Raw genomic sequence first — 24,382 nt, 5'->3', positions numbered from 1 at the left:
CAGAGACAGTCTGCTGAAACTCTCTGGCCCTTTACAGGAAATCTTTGCTCCCACCCGCACTAGTGAACCACTTCTAGGTTGCAAAATCAAGGCCTAATCGAGAAATATTCCCTATTCTTAAAGTAGAGAGGCCTGGCAATATTCGCCCCACAGAATGTCAAAATTGCTGTAATTCCATGAACTCATCTTTCCCTTCCAAATGGGCATTATCCTGGCCTGTCTCACTACCGTGTGGCTGTTATGGACTGCATGTTTGTATTTCCCCAAAATTCATATGTTAAAACCCCAATCCCCAATTAGATGATATTTGGAGGTGGGGCGTTCTGGGAGGTAATTAGGTCATGAAGGTGGAGCTCCTATGAGATTAGTGCCCTTAAAAGAAGAGACGCCAGAGAGCCAGCTAGCTCACCACCTCTCCACCATGTGAGGATACAGGGAGCAGGCAGCCATCTGCAAGCCAGCAGGAGGGCTCTCACCAGACCCCAAATCTGCCAGTACCCCGATCTTGGACTTCCAGCCTCTCGAACTGCAAGAAGTAAATGTTGTTTTAAGCCACTCAGTCTATGGTATTTGTGCAGTGGCCTGAACTAAGACAGTGGGCAATAACTTGTTTTTGAAAAAGTTCAGAGGCCCCCAGACCATGAAATGCCATATTTAAACCTGATGTGGATCACAAGATCTGGACTTCTGGCCTGATACTATGATTGGAAGAAATCTGGCGGGGATCCTCAGATGAACATGAGGAAATTTTACATGAGTAATTGGGGGCAGTGGGAGCATATTGCAGTAGATGGTATAAATGACCCCAATTCTCCATCCCTTCCTGTATCCATGTCCTTTGCCATGTATCTAGCTTTGGCCAATGAGATGTTAGCAAACATGACACGAGCACACGCTTGAAGCATGCTGACACCGTGGGCCCTCTTACTCTTGTGGCTCTCTGCCTTTGCCATTAGAAGAACATGCTGGGTTGTCTCGCTGGTCTGAGGAGGAAAATGAGAGAAACATTAAACCAAGCTGCCCTAGCCATGCCCAGCCTAGATCAGCTGGCCCACAGACACATTATGGAGCCGGTCTAGATCATCCTGCTCGCAGCCAGGCTGCAGACACCTGGGCAGTGTTTATTGGCGTTACTGGGATTTAGGGTGGCTTCTGCATCAAAAGATAAATGATAAACTTAGTGTCAGCCTTTCTAGGTGAAATTAGAGGCCCAGATAAATTAAAATGCCAAACTCCTTTCCTCCGTGTTTTTATTTAGCTCAGTCTCAGATGGAGGAATCTCACCCTGATGCCCAGAGGTTCTCACTCTTTTTCTTTAGAACTTCAGCCTGGAGTATCTTCTTCAGGAAACAGTATTTAGCCCTTTTGCACTTCCAAAGCTGCTTCTGTATCTCATTGTCACCCCATTTTGAAAGCTTCTTCTGATCTCACTTTCACCCCAAACACAAGTTTCTTCTGTGTCCTATTTTTCTGGATGGTGTGGCACCAGACTCACAATTTTTAGAAAACAAAAATCAACCACCACTACAGCCACTTTTAAATATCACCACAAGCAAAAATTATGTTCTCAGAACCTTGCACATTTTACAATCAAGATGACATTGCTATTGCCAGCTGTCGACATCAGACTATGAGGAAATGGGAGATGGACAGAGCTAACAGGAGAGAAAGGAAAAAGAAGTCCTTGATTCTAGCTTTTCCCAACGCCATTCAGTTCCTGTTAATTATTGCGATCCCCAGTCTCTGAACTTAAAACCCACTTGGAAGAAGTCTTCCACCAAGTGATTAATTACGGCACAGGGAGTGTGGTTTATGTAAGCAACAGTGTAAAGACTTATAAAGGGGCATTTATTTCTATCAGAGTTAATGTAGAAAATTTGGGTAAGTTCCACACAATCAACGCTTAACACTTTTCTCCTGTAATAACTGGTCAAACAACAGACATGTGAGTAGAGAAACCTTCGAGATGACCCCAGTCACCATTTGACTGCAACTTGATGGGAGATCCTGAGCCTGAACTGCCCCGCTAGGCTGCTCCCAACTCTTGACCCACAGGAAGAGCAAGAAATAAACGGTGGTTGTTTTAAGCCACTAAGTTTTCAAGTGGTTTTTCACACAGCAGTGAAAAACTGGAAGATATACCAGCATCTGGAAATGGGGTGCTGCTGAAACAAAATCTAAAACACGGGAGTGACCGGGACTGGGCAGTAAGCAGAGATGGAAGGACACTGAAGAGACAGAGAAAGCTTGACGGCCTTTGAAAAGGCTTTCAGTGAAGGCTGAAAGAAAAGTGAGGACTCGGGAGGAAAGGAGATCCGTGTAATACAGCAGCAGAGAATTTGGTGACACTATTACCTGCAGAAAGTGAAAAAGAGGATATGCACCTAATGCACTGGGTGATGGAACGAAGGAGATTCGAGGGCAGCGTGGATGGTGTTACCTGGATTCTTCCAGTTGCTTGTAGTAAAATCCCAGAGAGAGAAGCTACAGAAAAAACCGTTAGACGTAAAAGAGCCAGGACTTGCTGGGTTTGCAAACAAAATTGTTTCTCATTCCTAGCCTCTCGATGACAAACAATGCTAACACTAAGAAAGGGCTTCCAGCCAGAGCGCAAATGCAGGCTGCTGTCAGGAAAACATGGCTTAAAGATAAGACCCAAACGGGTGATTGTAAATTTGTTAAAACCTCAGGAAGATTGATCATGTTGCCTCATAGAACCTTTGAAACATACAAAAGGCCCAAGGATCTTAAAAGCATGCCTCATCTTCTCTTTTTTAAAAAAGTTATTCTATTGAGGTCATATTTTGAAAATTTAAGGTGTACATTATTATATTTCAGCTTCTGTACAGACTGCATCATGTTTACCACCAAAAGTCTAGTTTCCATCTGTCACCATACATATGTGCCCTTTACCCCTTTCATCTTCCCACTACCGTCTTCCCCTCTGGTAACCACCAATCTGTTCTCCTTATCTATGTGTTTGTTTGTTTGTTTATCTTCCACATATGAGTGAAGTCATACTGTATTTGTCTTTCTCTGTCTGACTTATTTCACTTATCATAATACCCTCAGGGTCCATCCATGTTGTAAATGGCATGATTTTGTCTTTTTTATGGCAGAGTAGCATTCCATTGTGTATAAATACACACCACATCTTCTTTATCCATTCATCTGTTGATGAGCACTTGAGTTGCTTCCAAGTCTGGGCTATTATGAATAATGCTGCAATGAACATAGGGGTGCATATATCTTTTTGAATTAGTGTTTTCATTTTCTTTGGATAAATACCCAAAAGTGGAATAGCTGTATCATGTGGTATTTCTATTTTTAACTTTTTTGAGAAATCTTCATACTGTTTTCCATAGTGGTTGCACCAGTTTGCCTTCCTGCCAGCAGTATGAGGGTTTCCTCTTTTCCACATCCTCTCCAACATTTGTTATTTCTTGTCTTTTTAATAAGAGCCATTCTGATGGGTGGTGAAGTGATATCTCATAGTAATTTTCTTTCCTGATTTTACTGAGGTCATAATAGTCTATACCATTGCAAAACTTCAGGTGTTCATTATTATTTGTCAGTCACATATATATGTGACCCTTTACCCCTTTCACCCTCCTCCTCACTTCTTCTCTGGTAACCACTAATCTATTCTCTTTATCCATGTGTTTGTTTATCTTCCACATATGAATGGAATCATGCAGTATTTGTCTTTCTATGTCTGGCTTATTTCACTTAACATAGTACCCTCAAGGTCCATACACGTTGTTGCAAATGGGAGGATTTTGTTCTTTTTTATGGCTGAGTAGTATTCCATTGTATATATATACCACAGCTTCTTTATCTACGCATCAGTTGATGGGCACTTAGGTTGCTCCCATGTCTTGGCTATTGTGAATAATGCTGCAATGAACATATGGGTGTGTAAGTCTCTTTGAATTGTTGATTTCAAGTTCTTTGGATAAATACTCAGTAGTGGAATAGCTGGGTCAAAAGGTATTTCTATTTTTAATTTTTTGAGAAATCTCCATACTGTTTTCCATAGTGGCTGCACCAGTTTACATTACCACCAGGAGTGTATGAGCATTCCCTTTTCTCCACACCTTCAACATTTGTTATTTTTTGTCTTGTTAATTATAGCCATTCTGACAGGTGTAAGGTGACTTCTCATTGTAGTTTTTTTTTTCTTTTAAAGATTTTATTTTTCCTTTTTGTCTCACAAGCCCCCTGGTACACAGGTGTATATTTTTAATTGTGGGTCCCTCTAGTTGTGGCATGTGGGACGCCACCTCAGCATGGTTTGATGAGCGGTGCCATGTCTGTGCCCAGGACCCGAACTGGTAAAACCCTGGGCTGCTGAAGCAGAGCATGCAAACTCAACTACTCAGCCACGGGGCCTGCCCCTCATTGTACTTTTGATTTGCATTTCCCTAATGATTAGTGACGTTGAACATCTTTTCATGTGCCTATTGGCCATCTGTATATCTACTTTGGAAAAATGTCTGTTCATATCCTCTGCTCAATTTTTGACCAGGTTGTTTTTTTGTTGTTGAGTTGTATGAGTTCTTTATATATTTTGGAGATTAACCCCTTGCCAGATGTATGATTTGCAAATATTTTCTCCCAGTTGGCAGGTTGTCTTTTCATTTTTTTCCTGGTTTCCTTTGCCTTGCAGAAGCTCTTAAATCTCATGCAGTCCCATTTGCTTATTTCTTCTTTTGTTTCCCTTGCCTGAGTAGACATGGTATTCAAAAACATGCTTCTAAGACCCATGTCAAAGAGCACACTGCCTATATTTTCTTCTAGAGTTTTATGGTTTCATCTCTTACCTTCAAGTCTTTAACCCATTTTGAGTTGATTTTTGTGTATGGCCTAAGATAATGGTTTACTTTCACTTGTTTGAATGTCACCGTTCATTTTTCCCAACGACATTTATTGAAGAGACTTTCCTTTCTCCATTGTATGTTCTTGGCTCCTTTGTTGAAGATTAGCTGAACGTAAATATGTGGTTTTATTTCTGGGCTTTCAACTCTGTTCCATTGATCTGTGTGTCTGTTTTTGTACCAGTACCACGCTGTTTTGATCACTATGGCTTTGTAGTACATTTTGAAGTCAGGGATTGTGATGCCTCCAGCTTTGTTCTTTTTTCACATGATTGCTTTAGCTATTCAGAGTCTTTTGTTGCCCCATATGAACTTTAGGATTCTTTGTTCTATTTCTGTGAAGAATGTCATTGGGATTCTGATTGGGATTGCACTGAATCTGTAGATTGCTTTAGGTAGTATGGACATTTTAACTATGTTTATGCTTCCAATCCACGTATGTGGAATATCTTTCCACTTCTTTATGTCATCTTTGATTTCTTTCAATAATGTCTTAAGTTTTAATTGTATAGGTCTTTCACCTCCTTGGTTAAATTTATTCCTAGATATTTTATTCTTTTTATTGCGATAGTAAATGGATTCTATTCTTGAGTCCTCTTTCTGTTAGTTTGTTATTAACATATAAAAATGCCACTGATTATTATGAGTTGATTTTGTATCCTGCAACTTTACTGTAGTTGTTGATTATTTCTAATAGTTTTCCGATGGATTCTTTAGGGTTTTTTATATATAAAATCACGTTGTCTGCAAACAGCAAGAGTTTCACTTCTTCACTGTCTATTTGGATTCCTTTTATTCTTTTTTCTTGCCTAATTGGTCTGGCCAAAAACTCCAGTACTGTGTTGAATAAGAGTGGTGAGAGTGGGCACCCTTGTCTTGTTCCTGTTCTCAGAGGGATAGTTTTAAGTTTTTCCCTGTTGAGTATGACGTTGACTGTGGGTTTGTCATATATGGCGTTTATTATGTTGAGGTACTTTCCTTCTATACCCATCTTGAGAGTTTTTAACATAAATGGATGCTGGATCTTGTCAAATGCTTTCTCTGTGTCTACTGAGATGATCATGTGGTTTCTATCTCCTCTATTTGTTAATGTGGCATATCACTTGATTGACATGCAGATGTTGAACCATCCCTGTGTCCCTGGTATAAATCCCACTTGATCATGATTTATGATTCTTTTAATATACTGCCATATTCAGTTTGCCAATATTTTGCTGAAGATTTTTGGATCACATTCATCAGCGATATTAGCCTGCAATTTTCCTGCTTTGTGTTGTCCTTGTCTGGCTTTGGGATCAGGATGATGTTGGCCTTGTAGAATGTGTTAGGAAGTGTTCTGTCTTCCCTAATTTTTTGGAATAGTTTGAGAAGGATAGGTATTAAATCCTCTTTGAATGTTTGGTAGAATTCTCCAGAGAAGCGATCTGGTCCTGGACTTTTATTTTTTGGGAGGTTTTTGATTACTGTTTCAATCTCTTTACTTATGATTGGTCTATTCAGAGTCCCCATTTCTTTTAAAGATTGGCACCTGAGCTAAAATCTGTTGCCAATCTTCTCTTTTTTTCTTCTTCTTCTCCCCAAAGCCCCCTGGTACATAGTTGTATATTCTAGTTGTGAGCGCCTCTGGTGCTATGATGAGTGGTGCCATGTCCATGCCCAGGATCTAAACCAGTGAAACCCTGGGCCGCCAAAGCAGAGCATGTGAACTTAACCACTTGGCCATGGGGCCAGCCCCTCCATTTCTTCTTGATTCAGTTATGGGAGTTTGTAAGAGTCTAAAAGTTTATCCATTTCTTCTAGATTGTCCAATTTGTTGGCATATAGCTTTTCATAGTAATCTTTTCTTACAATTTCTTATAATCCTATGTATTTCTCTGGTATCTGTTGTAATTTCTCCCTTTTCATTTCTAATTTTATTTAGCTGAGCTTTTTTTCTTTGTAAGTTTGGCTAAGGGTTTGTCAATTTTCTTTGTCTTCTTAAAGAACCAGCTCTTTGTTTCACTGATTCTTTCTACTTTCTTTTTTGTTTCAGTTGCATTTATTTCTGCTTTGATTTTTATTTCCCTCCTTCTGCTGACTTTGGGCTTTGTTTGCTCTTTTTCTAATTCAGTTACGTGTAGTTTGAGATTGCTTACTTGGGATTTTTCTTGTTTGTTAAGGTGAGCCTGTATTGCGATGAATTTCACTCAGTATCACTTTTGCTGCATCTCACATGGGTTGGTATGGTATGTTTTCATTTTCATTTGTCTCCAGATATGTTTTGATTTCTACTTTAATTTCTTCAGTGATCCACTGGCTGTTCAGTAGCATGTTTAGTCTCCACATCTTTGTCCATTTCTCAGCTTTATTCTTGTAATTAATTTCTAGTTTAATAACACTGTGGTCAGAAAAGATGCTATTGTCAGTTCAATCTTCTTAAACTTATTGAGGCTTGCCTTGTTTTCCAACAGATGGTCTGTCCTTGAGACTGTTTCATGCACACTTGAGAAGAATGTGTATTCTACTGTTTTTGGATGGAGTGTTCTATATAAATCTATTAAGCCCAACTGTTCTAGCTTTTCATTTAATTCCACTGTTTCCTTGTTGACTTTCTGTCTGGATGATCTATCTATCGACGTGAGTGGAGTGTGGAGGTCCCCTACTATTAATGTGTTGTTGTTAATGTCTCCTTTTAGGTTTGTTAATGGTTGCTTTATGTACTTTGATGCTCCTGTGTTGGGTGCATAGACATTTATAAGTGTTATGTCTTCTTGGTGGGGTGTCCATTTGATCATTATATACTTCCTCTCTTTGTCTCTCTTTACCTGTCTTATCTTGAGGTCTACTTTGTCTCATATAAGTATTGCAACACCTGCTTTCTTGTTTATCATTAGCTTGGAGTATCGTCTTCCATCCCTTCACTCTAAGCCTGTGTTTGTCACTGGAGCTGAGATGTGTTTCCTGGAGCAACCATATTATTGGGTGCTGTTCTTTAATCCATCTCACCACTCTGTGTCTTTTTATTGGAGAATTCAATCCACTTACATTTAGAGTGATTATTGACACACGAAGGCTTAATGCTGCCATTTTATCACTCGTTTTCTGGTTTTCCTGCATTTCCTTCGTTTCTTGTCCTGTGTCTTTCAGACTATCAATTTGGGTTTGTAGTTTTTTATGCTGGATTCCTTATTTTTTTCCCATTTTATTCTCCATATTTATTATTTGTGTCTCTGTTCTACCTTTTTGTTTAGTGGTTACCATGAGGTTTGTATGCAAAACCTCATAGATGAGATAGTCCAGTTTCTGATGACCTCATTTCCTTTGACTAAGCTGATTCAGTTCCTTTCCTCTTCCCCTCCTAAGTTTTTTGGGTCACATTTTATTCTATCTTGTGTTATGAGTTTGTGGTTAAAATGACAAGATTACCTTTGTTTTTGGTGTTTTCCTTCTCTTTATCTTTAATGTTTTACCTGAGTATTTGCTAACCTGTTCTGATGGATAGTTACAATTTTCTGATTCTGTCTACTTATTTATCTCCTTGCTCAGGGCTTTGTAACCCCTTTCTTCTTTTTTTTTTTTAGGTATGAGGGACTTCTTGAGGATTTCTTGTAGTGCGGGACTTGGGGCGATGAACTCCCTTAGCTTTTGCTTATCTGGGTAAGTTTTTATTTCTCCACCATATCTGAAGGATATTTTCATTGGATAGAGTATTCTTGGCTGAAAGTTTCTGTCTTTCAAAGATTTGGCTATATCATTCCATTCTGTCCTAGCCAGTAAGGTTTCTGCTGAGAAATTCGTTGAAAGTCTCATAGATGTTCCTTTGTAAGTTATTTTCTTCTGCCTTGCTGCCCTTTGTGCTTTTTCCTTTGTCACTGAGTTTTGCCAGCTTCACTACTATATTCCTTGCAATAGGTCTTTTTACATTGTTATAGTTAGGAGATCTGGTGGTCTCTTTCATATGGATTTCTATCTCTCTCCCCAGGTTTGGGACGTTCTCCGCTATCATTTCTTTGAACAAGCTTTCTGCTCCATCCTCCTCCTGTTCTCCCTTTGGAGTGTCTATAATCCTTATGTTGTATTTCTTAATTGAGTTGGATATCTCTCCGAGACTTTCTTCATTTCTTTTTAGTCTTAGTTCTCTCTCCTCCTCCATCTGAAGCATTTCTATATTTCTGTCCTCAATGTTACTGATTTGTTCCTCCATGCTATCAGGTCTACCATTCAGGGAATCCATATTCTGCTTTATCTCATCCATTGTATTTTTCATCTCCAATATTTCTTATTTGTTCTTCTTTATAGTTTCAATCTCTTTTGTGAACTACCTCCTGAACTCAATGAATTGTCAATATGCATTCTCTTTTAACTTGCTGAATATTTTAATGATAGCTATTTTGAATTCTCTGTCATTTAGGTCTAGATTTCTGTGTCTTCGGGACTGATTTCTGGGTATTTGTCATTTTCCTTCTGGTCTGGAAATTTAATGTCTTCTTTCATACTACTAGACAGTGTGGATTTGTGCATCTGCACTGTGGTAGTATTTGATTGTTGTTTCCACCTGTTGCCACTGGGTGGGGGTCAAGAGCTGTGTATTTTGAGCCCACTGCAATCTGTGGGGACAGCTCCCAGGTGCTGGGCTAGGGAGCTGGGTGGGGGAGGGGCACTTTCCTTCTCCTGTGCGATCTTGGGGGCTTCTCACTCTGTCCTCGCTATCTGCTGTCCTGGGGTGTTGCTTGGTGAAGACACCCCTGCAATAGCCAGTCACCTCTGTTGTGGTCTTTCCCCTGCTCTGTGAGGGACCTCAGAGATCTACGTTGTTCCTGCAGAGGGCCACCACTTCTTCCCTGCTTTTCTCCTGGAGGCCACCTGCACTCCCTGAGTCACTGTCCTTTGGGGAGGAACAGAAGTGTTCTTTTACCTCCTTCCACTTCCTTGGCAGGGAGGGGCTCTAGCATCTCCACCTTCCAACATATGGCTGTATGGGTGTCTCAACGTCTTTTGTGTTGTCAGGATGTCCTCTGTGGGAAGATGAATGTCCTTTTTGTTGTATCTTTGAGGGGAGAGTTTACAGGGAGAGCTCACTCTGCCATGATGCTGATGTCACTCCTCCTCTGCCCAGTTTTTGATTGAGTTGTTCATTTTTGTTATTGTTGAGTTGTATGAGTTCTTTATATATTTTGGAAATTAATCCCTCGTTGGATATATTATTTGCAAATATTTTCTCCCAGTTGGTGGGTTGTGTTTTTGTTTTGTTGATGGTTTCCTTTGCCCTGCAGAAGTTTTTTAGTTTGATAGAGTCCATTTGTTTATTTTTTCTTTTTTATCCCTTTGCCCGAGGAGCCATGGTATTCAAAAAGAATACCAATGCTAGACCAATGTCAAAGAGAGTACTACTTTTTTTCCTGGGAGTTTTATGGTTTCAGGTCTTACCTTCAAGTCTTTAATCCATTTTGAGATAATTTTTGTGCACGGTGTAAGATAATGGTCTACTTTCATTCTTTTGCATGTGGTTATCCAGTTTTCCCGACACCATTTATTGAAGAGCCGCTCCCTTCTCTATTGCTTGTTCTTGGCTCCTTTGTCAAAGATTAGTGGTCCACAGATGTGTGGATTTATTTATGGGCTCTCAGTTCTGTCCCACTGATCTGTGTGTCTGTTTTTCTGCCAATACCATGCTGCTTTGTTTACTATAGCTTTGTAATATATCTAGAATTCAGGAAGTGTGAGAGCCCTAGCTATATTCTTTTTTCTCAGGATTGGTTTGGTTATTCAGGGTCTTTTGTTGTTCCACATAAACTTTAGGATTCTTCATTCTATTTCCATGAAGAATGTCATTGGTATTCTAATTGGGATTGTACTGAATCTGTAGATTGCTTTAAGTAACATGGGCATTTTAACTATGTTTATTCTTCCAATCCATGAGCATGGAATAGCTTTCCATTTCTTTATGTCTTCCTGAATTTCTTTCAATTACATCTTATAGTTTTCAGTGCATAGGTCTTTCAACTCTTTGGTTAAATTTATTCCTAGGTATTTTACTATTTTTGTTGGGATTGTATTCTTTTCTTTTTTTGTGTGAGGAAGACTCGCCCTGAGCTAACATTCATTGCCAATCCTTTTTTTGTTTGTTTGTTTGAGAAAGATTAGCCCTGATCTATCATTTGCACGAATCTTCCTCTACTTTGTATGTGGGATGCCTCCACAGCATGGCTGATGAGTGGACTATGTCCACACCTGGGATCCAAATCCATAAACCTGGCCTGCCAAAGCAGAGCACGCAGAACTTTAATGACTTGGGCCAGGGCCAGCTCCTGGGATTGTATTCTTGATTTCTTTTTCTGCAAGTTCATTATTAGTGCACAGAAATGCAACTGATTTTTGTATGTTGATTTTGTATCCTGCAATTTTACTGTATTCATTAATTATTTCTAACAGGCTTTTGGTGGATTCCTTAGGGTTTTCATACATGGAATCACGTCATCTGCAAATAGTGACAGTTTTACTTCTTCCTTTCCAATTTGGATGCCTTTTATTTCTTTTTCTTGCCTAACTGGTCTGGCCAAAACTTCCAATACTAAGTTAAATAAGAGTGGCGAGAGTGGGCATCCTTGTCTTGTTCCTGTCCTCAGAGAAAAAGCTTTCAGTTTTTCCCCATTGAGTATGATGTTGGCTGTGGGTTTGTCATATATGACCTTCATTATGTTGAGGTACTTTCCTTCCATACCCATTTTATTGAGAGTTTTTACCATAAATGGATGTTGGGTCTTGTCAAATGTTTTCTCTGTGTCTATTGAGAAGATCATGTGATTTTTATTCTTCATTTTGTTAACATGGTCTATCACACTGATTGATTTGTGAATGTTGAACCATCCCTGCAACTGTGGAATAAATCCTACTTGATCACGGTGTATGATTCATTTAATGTGTTGTTGTATTTGATTTGCTAATATTTTGTTGAAGATTTTTGCATCTATGTTCATCAGCAATATTGGCCTGTAATTTACTTTTTTTGTTTTGTCCTTGTCTGGTTTTGGTATCAAGGTAATATTGGCCTCATAGGATGAGTTAGAAAGTGTCCTGTCTTCTTCAATTTTTTGGAAGAGTTTGAGAAGGACAGGTATTAAGTATTCTTTGAATGTTTCTGGAATTCAGCAAAGAAACCATGTGGTCCTGGACTTGTTTTTTGGGAGCTCTTTGATTATTGTTTCAATCTCTTATGATTTGTCTATTAAAGTTGTTTATTTCTTCTTGATTCAGTTTTGGGAGGTTGTATGATTCTAAGAATTTATCCATTTCTTCTAAGTTGTCCAATTTGTTAGCATATAGGTTTTCATATTATTCTCTTATAATCCTTTGCATTTCTGTGATATCTGTAGTTATTTCTCCTCTTTCATTTCTGATCTTATTTGGGCCTTCTTTTTTTCTTAGTGAGTCTAAGGATTTGTCAATTTTGTTAATCTTTTCAAAGAACCAGCTCTTCGTTTCATTGATCCTATTATTTTCTTAGTCTCTATTTCATTTATTTTTGCTCTGATTTTCATTACTTCCTTCCTTCTACTGATTTTGGGCTTTGTTCTTTTTGGTATAGTGTTATACTGTTTATTTGAGATTTTTCTTATTCCTTTAGGTAGGCCTCTATTAGTACAAACTTCACTCTTAGTATGGTTTTTGCTGCATCCTGTAAGTTTTGGTATATTGTGTTTTGATTTTCATCTGTCTCCATGTATTTTTTGATTTCTCCTTTGATTTATTTATTGACACAACAGTTGCTCCATAGCATGTTGTTTAGTTTCCACATATTTGTGACTTTTCAGCTGTTTTTCTTGTCGTTGACTTGTTTCATACCATTGTGTTCAGAAAAGATGCTTGATATGATTTCAGTCTTCTTAAATTTACTGTGGCCTGCTTTCTTTCCCAACATATGATCTCTTTGAGAATGTTCCATGAGCACTTGAGACAAATATATATTATGATGCTTTTGGATGGAATTTCCTATATATATCTGTTAAGTCCATCTTGTCTCATTCATTTAAGGCCACTGTTTTCTCACTGATTTTCTGTCTGGATGATCAATCCACTGTTGTACGTGGGGCATTACAGTCCCCTACTGGTATTGTGTTGCTGTCAACTTCTCCCTTTTGGTCTGTTAATAGTCGCTTTACATACTTTGGTGCTCCTGTGTTAGGTCCATATATATTAATAAGAATTATGTCTTCTTTGTGGGATGTCCTTTTATCATTATATAATGTCCATCTCTGTCTCTTGTTACCTTTTTTGTCTTTAAGTCTGTTTTCTCTGATATAAGAATGCTACACCCATTTTGCTTTTGTGGCCATTTGCTTGAATTATCATTTCAATCCTTTACTCTGAACCTGTGTTTGTCTTTAGAGTTGAGATGTGTCTCCTGGAGGCAGCATATTGTTGGGTGTTGTTTTTTAATCCATCCAGGCACTCTGTGTCTTGATGGTGGAATTCAATCCTTTTACATTTAGAGTGATTATTGATATATGACGGCTTAATGCTGCCATTTTATCTTTTGTTTCCTGGTTGTTATTTCCATTGTTTCTTTTTCCTTGTATTACTGTCTGCCATTTCAGTTTGGTGGTTTTCTGTGATTTTTTTTTAGTTTTTTTCTTTCTCTTTAATGTGTGACTCAGCTATTTTTGTTTTGTGGTTACCATGAGGTTTGTATAGAAGATCTCATAGGTGATAGCCCTTTTTCTGCTGATAGCATCTTATCTCGACTAGCCTATGCGAGTTGTGTCTTTTCTTCTCCCCCCCCTTTTTTTTTTGCTGATGAAGATTCACCCTGAGCTAACCCTGTTGCCAGTCTTCCTCTTTTTGCTTGAGGAAGATTTGCCCTGAGCTAACATCTGTGCCAATCTTCCTCTATTTTGCATGTGGGTCACCACCACAACATGGATGCAAATGAGTGATTTAGGTCTGTGCCCAGGAATCAAACCTGAGCCGCCAAAGCAGAGAATGCAGAACTTAACCACTAGGCCATGGGGCTGGCACCCTCACTTCTGTTTTTGTTGTTGAAAATTATTCTTTTTTGCGTTGTGAGTTCATGACCAAATTGAAGTGGGTATAGTTATTTTTGATGCTTTCTTTCCCTTTGTCCTGATAGTTGTTTACTAACCTATTCTGATATAGAGCTGCAATTTGCTGATTCTATTTATCAGCCTGCTCAAAGCTGTGTAAACCTTTGCCTTTTTGTTTCAGGTAGAAGGGCGCCTTTCAACATTTCTTATAAGTCAGGTCTAGTGGCACTGAACTCCTTCAGCTTTTGCTTGTCTGGAAAAGCTTTTATTTCTCCTTCATATCTGAAGGACAATTTTGCTGGGTAGGATATTCTTGGCTGATAGTTTTTGTTTTTCAGTATTTTGGACAGATCATTCCACTCTCCTAGCCTGTAGGGTTACTGTTGAGAAAATCTGCTAAAAGCTTGATGGGGGTTCTTTTATAAGTTATCTTCTTCTCTCTGGCTGCTCTTAATATTCTTTCTTTGTCATTGAGTTTTGACAGTTTTAATATTATATGCCTTGGGGAAGGTCTTTTTGCATTGAGATACTTAGGAGTTTTATTAACTTCATGTACTTGAACACCCAGTTCTTCCCTAGGATTTGGAAGTTGTCAGCTATTATTTCTTTGAATAGACTCTCTGCTCCTTTCTCCCTCTCTTCTCCTTCTGGGATACCTATGATCCTTATGTTACTTTTCCTGAGTCAGACACCATAGAATTTCTTCATTTTTAAAATGTCTTAGTTTTCTCTCCTCTGCCACCTGAATAATTTCTAGATTTCTACCTTTGAGCTCACTAATTCTCTCTTCCATATGGTCTGCTCTATTATTAATGCTTTCTACTTTATTTTTCATCCCATTAATTGTGTTCTTCATCTCCAGAATTTGTTTCCTTTGGTGTTTTAGAGTTTAAATCTGTTTGGTGAAGTACTCCTTCTGTTTATTAATTTTATTCCTGAGTTCATTGAACTGTCTCTTTCTGAGCTTTCTTGTAACTTGTTGAGTTTCTCCATTACAGTTATTGAATTCCCTGTCAGACTGTAATCTCCTGTGACTTCAGTTTGGTTTCCGGAGAGTTGCAATTTTCTTTCTGTTCTGCCCTGTTACTGCAGTTCTTCATGGTACTGATGAGTTTATCCTCTGCCAGTGCATTTGTGGTAGTAACCACCTTTCTTATTTGGGTAAAGCTTTGGTTACTTTGGTTCTGAGCTGCTTCTCGTTCTGTTTGAGAGTCTGCATTTTCCACCCTGTATTGCCTGTGCTAGAGGCATCATCAGTGCCCTCCTTGTGCTGCTTATGCCTCTGAGATTGCTGGTGCCTCGCTGCTTACGATCTCATTGCAGTCTCAGGTGTTGCCACCAGGGTCACCAGGATGCAGCACTTCTGCTGCTTTCAGGGTCTCCTATTCCCTCACTGGCTCGCCACAGGCTCTCCACAGGCTTGGATGCTGCTGCCCTGTGCACCACCTGTGCTGCTGCTTCTGGGTTGTCTGGGGGTGCTGGCTGCACTGCTGTGAGTGGCACTGGATTCACAGGTGTCACTGTCATCTCCAGGGGCCTGGGGACCTGGGAAATTGTATGCAGCCCTCACTGCTGGTAGAGCTGGTGTTGGGGGTGCCAGCACTGTGGGCTGGGTCACTGGTTCTGCTGCGGTTCTCAAAGCCTCTGGTCGCAGGTTCCAGCTGTCACTCCTGGGGGGGGGGGCAGGGGCTAAGCAGTGAGAGACTGCCATTGCTGCTTGCTTGTGCAGCCTCTGGTCTCTGGCATGAACCAATGTGTTTTGAAAACTTAGGGAAGGGCACCTTGCCCTAGCTGGAAAAATCTGAGGTTTGTATACTGTCCCTACTGTTGGAAAGACCAGGCCACTGCTGGAGGAGGGGGAGGGGGAAAGGGACTGGGTCACCAGCTCCACTCTGTGTCCTGAATTCTCAGGGCATGTGTGCCACCTACCACCGCCAGTTGCAGGGTGGGGGGCTAAGCCACACCTGCCGTGCCTGCCCCTGCAGCCTGTTTGCAGGTGCACATGGCTGTGTGAGGATTTGGGCCTTGGATTGCCCAGGGAGGGGGAGGAGGCTGCTCCCCTAGCTCCACTGCCTCCCAAAGGTCCAGTCCACCCATCTTCAGACATATAGATGCATAGATCTCTTAGGCATCCTCTTGTGGTTGGAAGGGAGTCCTGTGTTGGTTAACGGATGTCTGATTGGTTATAACTTAGAGGAGAAACAAAGGGAATCACTCACTCTGCCATGATGCTGACACTACTCTTGATCTCTTTTAAACAACAGAGTTCCTAAGAATCTCAAGGGCACTGTCCCTGCAACTATCACTGGAAGCCCAAGGTAGAGAAGGGTTTATCTCAATGAGTTTCCTGAACGTGGCTTTTGTGGGTATATCTGTTAATCAATTATAAATAAATGAATAAGAAACTCACAAAGTTTTAAAAAGAATTACATCAGTTTAACCTAAAGGAGACAGACACAATACAAAATGAAAGGGGAATTTTGGAAACCAAAATTTTTACAGGCACAAGCAGGCTGAAAAAAAAACTATTCAGCTGCAATTCCAAGGTTCATTTTATGGAAAAGTTAATTCGGAGGTTGGAACTGAGAGCCCAGAATGGAGCCAGATTCATAGAAAATCGTTACCAAGCAGTAAGAATGAGCCCTAATCAAGGAACTGGAAACGGCCCAGCTGGGTTTCAGAATTGCTACAGACAAGTGATTATTATATGCTTTCTGTTTTCCCTCTTTTTGGTTCAAAGTTTCTACAGCAATTAGAGGATGCTGGTCCCACCACTGCACATTGGGTGTAAGGGGTGGATAACACATCTTACTAGTTCACAGGTCTGTATATGAAGAGAAGTAGTAGTTAGGGGCTGTACCTGAGGAGCCTCCTCCCTACTTGACTTGGGTGGGTCAAGGGTAGAGAGAAAATATGCCATCTGCATCTCCCCTTCCCAGGAATCTGTCCCAATACCCATCTCGGTGAGCCAGCTCACTGACCCCTTTCCCTTGCTGCCCTCATGCAGTCCAAGAGCATCCTCTGTCAACTCCACTTCCCAATCACTCTCAAATCCACCCAGGGCCACTGTTCTCTCACTGCAGCACCTCCTCCTGGTCTCCTGCTCGCCTCTACACTCTCCACCAGGAGCCAGCATGATCCCTGAGAGTACAAATCAGATCACATCCTCCCTCTCCTGTCATTCCTCACATCACTCAGGTCACTTCAGATGCCACCTCCCCAGAGGCCTGCCTTCTCTGACTGTCAGACCTGAAACAGCACTCTCCTTCACTGTCTCAAATCTCTGACCCCACTTCGCTTTTCTTCAGAACATGTAGCACAACTGGACAGTATGGCACAGATTCCCTTGCTTGTCATCTGTCTCATCCACTGGAATGTACTTAAGGGCAAGACATCTCCTGGTTGGTTCTCTTCACTACTGCACCACCAGCCAGTTTTGATGGATTCCTGGAGGCTGAGAGATGCAGAGACAGTTAAAGAGCCCAGACTTCCAGCCCCGATGGCCTAGTGCTTAAAATTCAGCACTCTCTGCTTCGGCGGCCTGAGTTTGGTTCCCAGGTGCGGAACCACACCACTCGCCTGTCAGCAGCCATGCTGTGGCAGCCGCTCACATAGAACTGGAAGGACTTACAACAAGGATATACAACTATGTGCTGGGGCTTTGGGGAGGGAAAACAAAAAGAGAAACATTGACAACAGTTGCTAGCACAGGGCGATCCTTAAAAAAAAAAAGGGCCCAGAGTAGGGTGTTCTCTCTCTATGAACGGACATGGGTCTACAGTAAAATCACAGCACCTCAGACTCTTCAGGGCCCATTTCCAACAATCTGCTCATTTTCACTTGTGGGCAGTAAAGCAAGTTATTAACTTGACAGATACTCTAATCTCTGGAGATAAAGCAGTGAACCAAACAAAATTCTCACCACTACAGAGCTTACATTTTAGTGGGACTCACTCACTAGACATCCTAAAAGAACCTCCCTCTGAAAACATGTAGAATACTGAATAAAACTTTAAGATAAAGATTTCTGTTTAAATGCATTGCTGAGCTGGAAAAAAAAGTGTGGAATCCTTAGAGGCTAAAAATGGAAAAGGAAAAGCAGGTAACCCAGGGATGTGAACATACAAGCCAGCCTTGGCTCTGGAGGCATCTATAAGCCTTGGCGAACTTGACAGGGCCGGTCTAGGGCCTCATAAAGTTGGGAGTTATGGGGCACATGGCTTGATCTCCCTTCAGAAATGAAGATCTTATTATCCTAGCTGCTGTGACAGCTTCTAGGAGGCAGCCCTAAGCTGGCAGTCATCTTCAGAGGCTGCCTCATTTGAAGGGTGCTGCCTCATTTGAAGGGCTCTGTCTCACCCAATGTCAGGATGCTCCTCCTGGGGCACCTGCATTCAATGGCTGATCCATAGAGATATAAAGCCTGGTCCTCTCATCCCAACTGGGGGAGAGCTCTGGAGCGTTACCAAACCTGTCTTAGTTATCTATTGCTGCATAACACATTTCCATAAAACTTAGGAGCTTAAAACAACAAACATGTACTTTCTCAGTTTCTGTGGGTCAGGGGTCTGTGTATAACTTAGTGGGATGCCTCCGGCTCAAGGTCTCTCATGAGGTTGTAGTCAAGCTATTGGCTGAGCAGCTCCAGTCTCATCTGAAGGCTTGACTGGGATAGGAGCAGGATCTGTTTCCCAGATCACTCTTGTGGTTGTTGCCACGCTTCAGTCCCTCACCACATGGGCCCCTACACAGGGCTGCTTCATAACATGGTGCTGGCTTTCCCTGGGATAAACAATTCTAAGAGGGAGAGACAGTGTCCCAGATGGAAACTATGGTTTTCTCATATCGCAACCTTGAAGGCAACATCCCATCACATCTGCGGAATTCTATTCATTAGAAGCAAGTCAGTAAGTCTGGCTCACACTCAAAGCAAAGGGATTCTACAAAAGCAGGAATGCCAGGTGGCAGGGATCATTGAGGGCCATCTTAAAGGCTGCCTACCAGTCTTCAGAACTCTCAAGAGCTGGATAAGTTTCCTGTTGAGACTTCATCACAACCCTACTCTCCCTTCTGCCCTATCCCACTTCTTTCCCTTCCACAGGTGTTGCTCCCAAGAGCACTCACTAATGAATGTCCTGCTAACTACCAAACACCTTACAGAAAGCTCTGCTGCAGTGGAAGTCTAAGACCAGGAGTCTGATGCCCACCCCAAGGGCCAAATGCAGCTCATCTCCTGTTATCATGAATAGTTTCATTGGAAATGCAGCCAGAACCATTTGTTTAGGTATTATCTGGCTGTTTTCGAGCTACAGTGGCAGAAACAAGTGGTTACGAGAGAGATTGTATGGCCTAACAACCTAAGACATTTATAATCTGGCCTTTTACAGAAAAAACTTGCTGATCCTAGGTCTAATAGCAGATAGCCACATAGGGGGCTGCCCTAGTGGTTAAGTTCGGCACACTGAGGTTCCACTTCAGCAGCCTAGGTTCGCAGGTTTGGATCCTGGGCGTGGACTCACACCACTCATCAGCCATGCTATGGCAGTGACCCACATATAAAGTAGAGGAAGACTGGCACAGGTGTTAGCTGAGGGCTAATCTTCTGCAGCAAAAAAAGTTTAAAAGTAAAACTATGCCTTAAAAAAAAACTAGAAGAAGAAGATAGCCACACAAACCTGCTACCCCTAAGGCTATACAAACGTGAATATGTCTACTATTTCCCTGCTCAAAACCTTTCCATGGATCCCAATTTAACTCATTTAACAGTTCATTTAACTTTTTCATCAATGGATTTCAATGCCAAATAGCTTAAAACAAGAATTCTGGGTGACAGGCAAACTTTACAAATAACAAATCTTTGTAGTTTCATGGTTTACGATCCAACCAGACCTGTCCCATTGCAAAAACCCATCACACCAGTTATGAATTCCTCACCTTTCCTCATGCTGTTCCCTATGCCTACAACACCCTTTCCTCTCTCCTTTGCCTTGGGAGATTCTGCTCCTCCTCCAAGAGCCCATCTCAAGAAGCAGCTATCTGACAAGGCTTCCAGGTGTCTGCACCCCTGCACAGCTGACAGCCTCCTCAATGCTTCCAAAAGACATGACATATACAGTTGTGAAACTTCATAAAAGATCTTGAGGCCAAAAATCTTAAAATACCTTTTAGTTTAGTTTTAAGGCTAAAAACCTTAAAGTCATTGGTGAGCCCTTTCCTCACACTCCATTTCCAATAACAGCTAGTACTTGTCCTTACTATGTCAGGCACTGTTGTAAGCGCTTTACATAGTATCGAATCACTTAATTCTCACAACATCCCCATGAGGAGGGTAACATAAGTATACCTATTTTACAGAAAAGGTACAGCGAGGTGAAGACTTGCTAAAGCTTACATCGTCAGTTAGTAGTGGACCTGGGATCCCAACTGCAGTCTGGTCCAGGGCATCCTCACTGTCCACCAAAATCTTGCATCTTACATGCCTACCAGCACCGTGCATTTTTTTTACCCACAGAACATATCACCATATGATATATTCATATGTTTTCTGAAGCCTCCCCACTCTAAAATGAAAGCTTCATTAGAGCAGGGACACTGTTCTACTGTTTTATTTCAGAACAACACCTGGCACGTAGTATGCCCAGAAGAGTTACTGCCTGCACGTATGACACTTGGCACACAGTACCTGAGTTATTTTGTTACGTGTCTTCCCCATCAGGTCTCATCTCCATATTCCTACCTTAGGGTCTGGAGCACATCATGCAGTCAATGATTTTGATCATATGTGTTTCAGGGCTTAAAGTCAGAGGCCTGGACCAGCAGGTTCCACGAGGACCTTTCCTGCTGTAAGAACTGTGCCCATTCATTCCTCACCCCAATCCCACTATGGTGTCAGGGGATTACTGGTCCTTCCCAATATTGGGCTTACTGAGTGCCTTATAAGCCACAAGCAATTTACCACATTTGATGACGATGGCAATGAAGCACAAACTATAATCCTGAGGAAGATTTTTTATTGTCTTTTTCCTAGCAAAGTTAAAGGGCTTCGGTTTATCTGGATCAATATATATGGGTCTTAGATCTTAAGCAAACACTTAATACACAAAACCATCTCCCAGCCCTTTTCCAGGGGCATCTTCCAATGACGCAGGCAGAGCTCCTCTGATAACTCCACTGTTTGAAAACAGACACGTGTTTTGCTTGTCCCAAGGTTTCCAGCAGTGATTAGGTCACAGAAGCAGCAACATTTTAAAACATTGAGAAATTCCAAGAATAAAAAACATGACCACTCATTAATTTACAATGTAGTTTCAAATTCCCTTGAGAGCCTTTCCCAAGTAAAAGTTCTTTCCAGAACCGAATACATTTGGCAATCATTATCCACACAGTGTCACCACAGACCACATGGGTCTTAGAGTTCTACGCAGAAAGGATACAGGCAGCAAACCAAAAAGTGAAAAAAAGGCTCTCAGGTTTCAGCTTTTCCAGGGCGTCAGCCAACCAGTCAACCAGAGCCTGACAGTGAACCTAATGGGGAGAATTTATTAGCAAGAGGTTACCTGTGAGAACTGCAAAAGAACCCTCAGCACACAATTGCTCTGTCCAAACCCTGGCTCTCTGAGACTGGACCAAGCCAGAACGGTCCAGCTTAGCGGCCAGCACCACCCTCTAAAGTGCCTGCCCGGGAAAGCTCAAAGGTTGCCAGGAAAACTTACTGTTTGTTCCAACCAAAACCTGATGATAGGAGGACAGACCCCTGAACCCCTTCATGGAGCAGTTACTTTAAAAAAGCTTGCAATTATAAGTCCTCTCTCTGCCCCCTGAAATGCAAATCTTCTACTACCCGAAACTGTCTCAAGGCCCTGCAAGCGTCTCTCTGGCCTCTCACTCCTCGTCTCTGTGGGAAGAGCCGGTGGGCGCCTTGGTGCGACTTGTACCTTCGCTCCTATGGCAAAGATAGACGCTTGTTTCTCCCCTGCACATGCTCCAATTAGCAAATCCAGATGGCCTAGTCACGCGGCCCAGACGCCCTTCTGCCCTCCTGGGCCCGGGCCCCCGCACCGAAGCCTTGAAAAAGTCTGGTGCCCTTTGTTTTGGCGAAGCCGAGCTCAGGTCACGCTGGACTCTCTTCCCCTCTGCGATAGCGCTTCCTGAGTAAAACCCATCCTTACCACGCTAGCGCCCGGCTTCGTTTACCTCGGACACCTGTGAGCGAGAACCGATTGTCCCGGGGTTAAACCTGCAGTCAGGCATCAGAATGCCAACTCCTGCAGAAACGGGCAAGTGAAACTCTCCAAACTCCCAGCAAAATTTAAAAATATCCAATAACGGTCCTCTGTTTCACACCTTTAAACTTTGCGCTCCTCCCCCCACATTTTATTCTACGGCCTAGGGATTTCTTTGGTTCAACCCCTTTGGCCACTTGACAGGTCTACACCCCTTACTGTTCGACTAATAACTTTTACATTTCATTTTTTAAAAAAACTGAAATTACTTTTCTCTAATTACCAACGTAAAAGGAGGGAAACCGTCCAAGCGAAAAGCTGAGCGCGGCCTCACCGGCCCCGTCCTTCAGCCGCACCCGCAGCCGTCGATCTGCCGGTGGAGCTCCACGAGCCTCTGCCCCATCAGCGCCGCCTCCGCCGCCTTCCTCTCCACCTTCTCGCACAGCCTCATCACCCTCTCCTCCGCCCCGGCGCCCACGGCGCTCTCCTGCGACGCCTCCACCTCGCTCTTGAGGGCGTCCAGCAGGCTCTCGATCTCCAGCAGCTTCCGGCGGGCCCGCAGGTGCGCGCGCACGTGCTCGCGCTCGAGGGCGGCGGCGTCCCGGCGGGCGGCGTCGAGCGGGGGCCTCGGGAGCGTCTCCCACTCCCGCTCGGGCTCCCGGCCGTCGTCCGCGTCCACGGGCCGCATCGCGCCGCCGCCGCCACCGCCCCGCGGCCCGGTCAGCGCGCCCGAGAGGCCGGCCGGCCGGCAGCGAGCGCCGAGCGCGGCGGAAGGGCCACCGTGACGAGCAACAGTTCTTGAGTTTTGTCCACTTTTTAATAAAACTTTACTTTCCAAAACTTTTCGCCTGAAAATTGTGAAAGCCACGTCCAAGATGGCCCCCTAGCCGTCAACCAGCGCTCTGCTTCTTTGCTGCCCGTTTCACGACAGACCGGGACCCCTTTACGTTCACGCCCCCGGTGGAAAAACCTCAAGCTGGAGCGCGCGCGCGCGCGCCCCTGCGGGTCTCGTGCCGGGTTTCGGGGGTCGCGCATGCGCAGTTGTCTACGCTCCTCGTCCTTCCCGTTGGCTCACCTTTTTGCCAGTGTTCAGGGGTACTTCAGGCGGAGGCCGGCATGCCTACCAAGTTTTCAGGGCATGGGTTTTAACACAGAGTTGCAAAAGTGGCTTTTACCAGAAATGCAGTTACACCAAACACCGTGATCTAGGGCCACGAGACAACAGTTCCTCGCCTCCCTGGGTCCCCACGTCCCTCCCAGGGCCTGCCTCCCAGCAAGGCCTCGAGACATTTTACTTTACCCTGACATGTGCTGTCTGGAAGGGATAAGTGGGTAGGTTTATGTTGTAGACACTCTAACGGGAAAGACTGGGGAGATCCTGCTTGCACAAGTGCTGCAGTTTGGGACTCAGTGTTCTGGTGGATCAAGGAGACCCAGTAATTCCACTTCTGAATACCTGTCCGGGATTTTGAGAGGATAAAGTGAGAAAACGGGCTCGAAAGTGCATTGTAGACCTGATAGAGCTCCGGGCAGATCCCGGTGTTACTAGCGTGTGTAATCTGGTAATGGACGGCAAAATATTGCAATTAGATCTGGCATTTGTTCCTAGCTTCACAACATGCTGGTTGGGAGACTTTGGGTAAACAGCCTGAAGCTGGCTTTCTGGGCCTCACTGTCCCCACTTGTGTTTAGTGGGGTTGAGCACCAAGACCTCGAGGGAGCTGTAATAGGCAGAATGGCCCTGAGAGATGTCTGCATCCTAATCCCTGGACCCTGTCATTATGTTATGAATTACATAACATATTTTGTAATTTTTGCCTTAAAATAGTGAAAGCCACATCCAAGATGGCCGATGCAATTAAATTTTAGGGCCTCAAAATAAGGAGATTAACCTGGATCATCCAAGTGGGTGTAATCTCTGCCCTTAAAAGCAGAGAATGTTCTTGGGCTGGATTTAGAGAGGTGTAGTAGAAAAGGAAAGCATGAGATGCTTGGACGCCACCCCCCCCCCCCACCCCAGCCCCAGCCCCTCACCCCCCAGCCCCATGCTGGCCCTAAGATGTAAGGGGATTTGGCTGGGAGACTTTGGGCAAATGTAAAGCATGAGAAGGACTTGACTTATTACTGCTGGTTCAGAGATGCAGGTGACCCTGTGCAAGGACAAGAGAGAGGCCTCTAGGAACTAAGGGTAGCCTCAAGCCAACAGCCAGCAAGGAATTGGGACCTCAGTACTACAATCCCAAGGAACTGGATTCTGCCAACA

General features: G+C 42.8%; 1 protein-coding gene across 2 annotated transcripts in view; it reads right to left on the bottom strand.

Moving 5' to 3' along the window:
* LOC124237552 (putative MORF4 family-associated protein 1-like protein UPP) overlaps positions 1-23,947 on the bottom strand; it is a 29,096-nt gene extending 5,149 nt beyond the window's left edge. Inside the window, exons 1-2 of one of the 2 annotated variants that reach the window (XR_006888031.1) lie at positions 22,403-23,370; positions 20,897-21,421 (exon numbers count right to left, since the gene is read on the bottom strand). Coding sequence is in view for 1 of the 2 variants with exons in the window: in XM_046657319.1 (XP_046513275.1) it covers positions 22,466-22,807 (342 nt within the window). In the remaining variant the exon portion in view is untranslated. Of the gene's footprint in view, positions 1-20,896; positions 21,422-22,402 lie in introns of those variants that run through there. The other variant, XM_046657319.1, reaches the window with a different exon arrangement.
* Between the last annotated feature and the right edge of the window lie 435 nt (positions 23,948-24,382).

Source organism: Equus quagga, chromosome 3, assembly GCF_021613505.1.
Source record: "Equus quagga isolate Etosha38 chromosome 3, UCLA_HA_Equagga_1.0, whole genome shotgun sequence".
NCBI classification, from domain to species: Eukaryota; Metazoa; Chordata; class Mammalia; order Perissodactyla; family Equidae; genus Equus; species Equus quagga.
The sequence above is the reverse complement of the archived record's forward strand: the minus strand, read 5'-3'. Positions and strand labels throughout refer to the sequence as shown.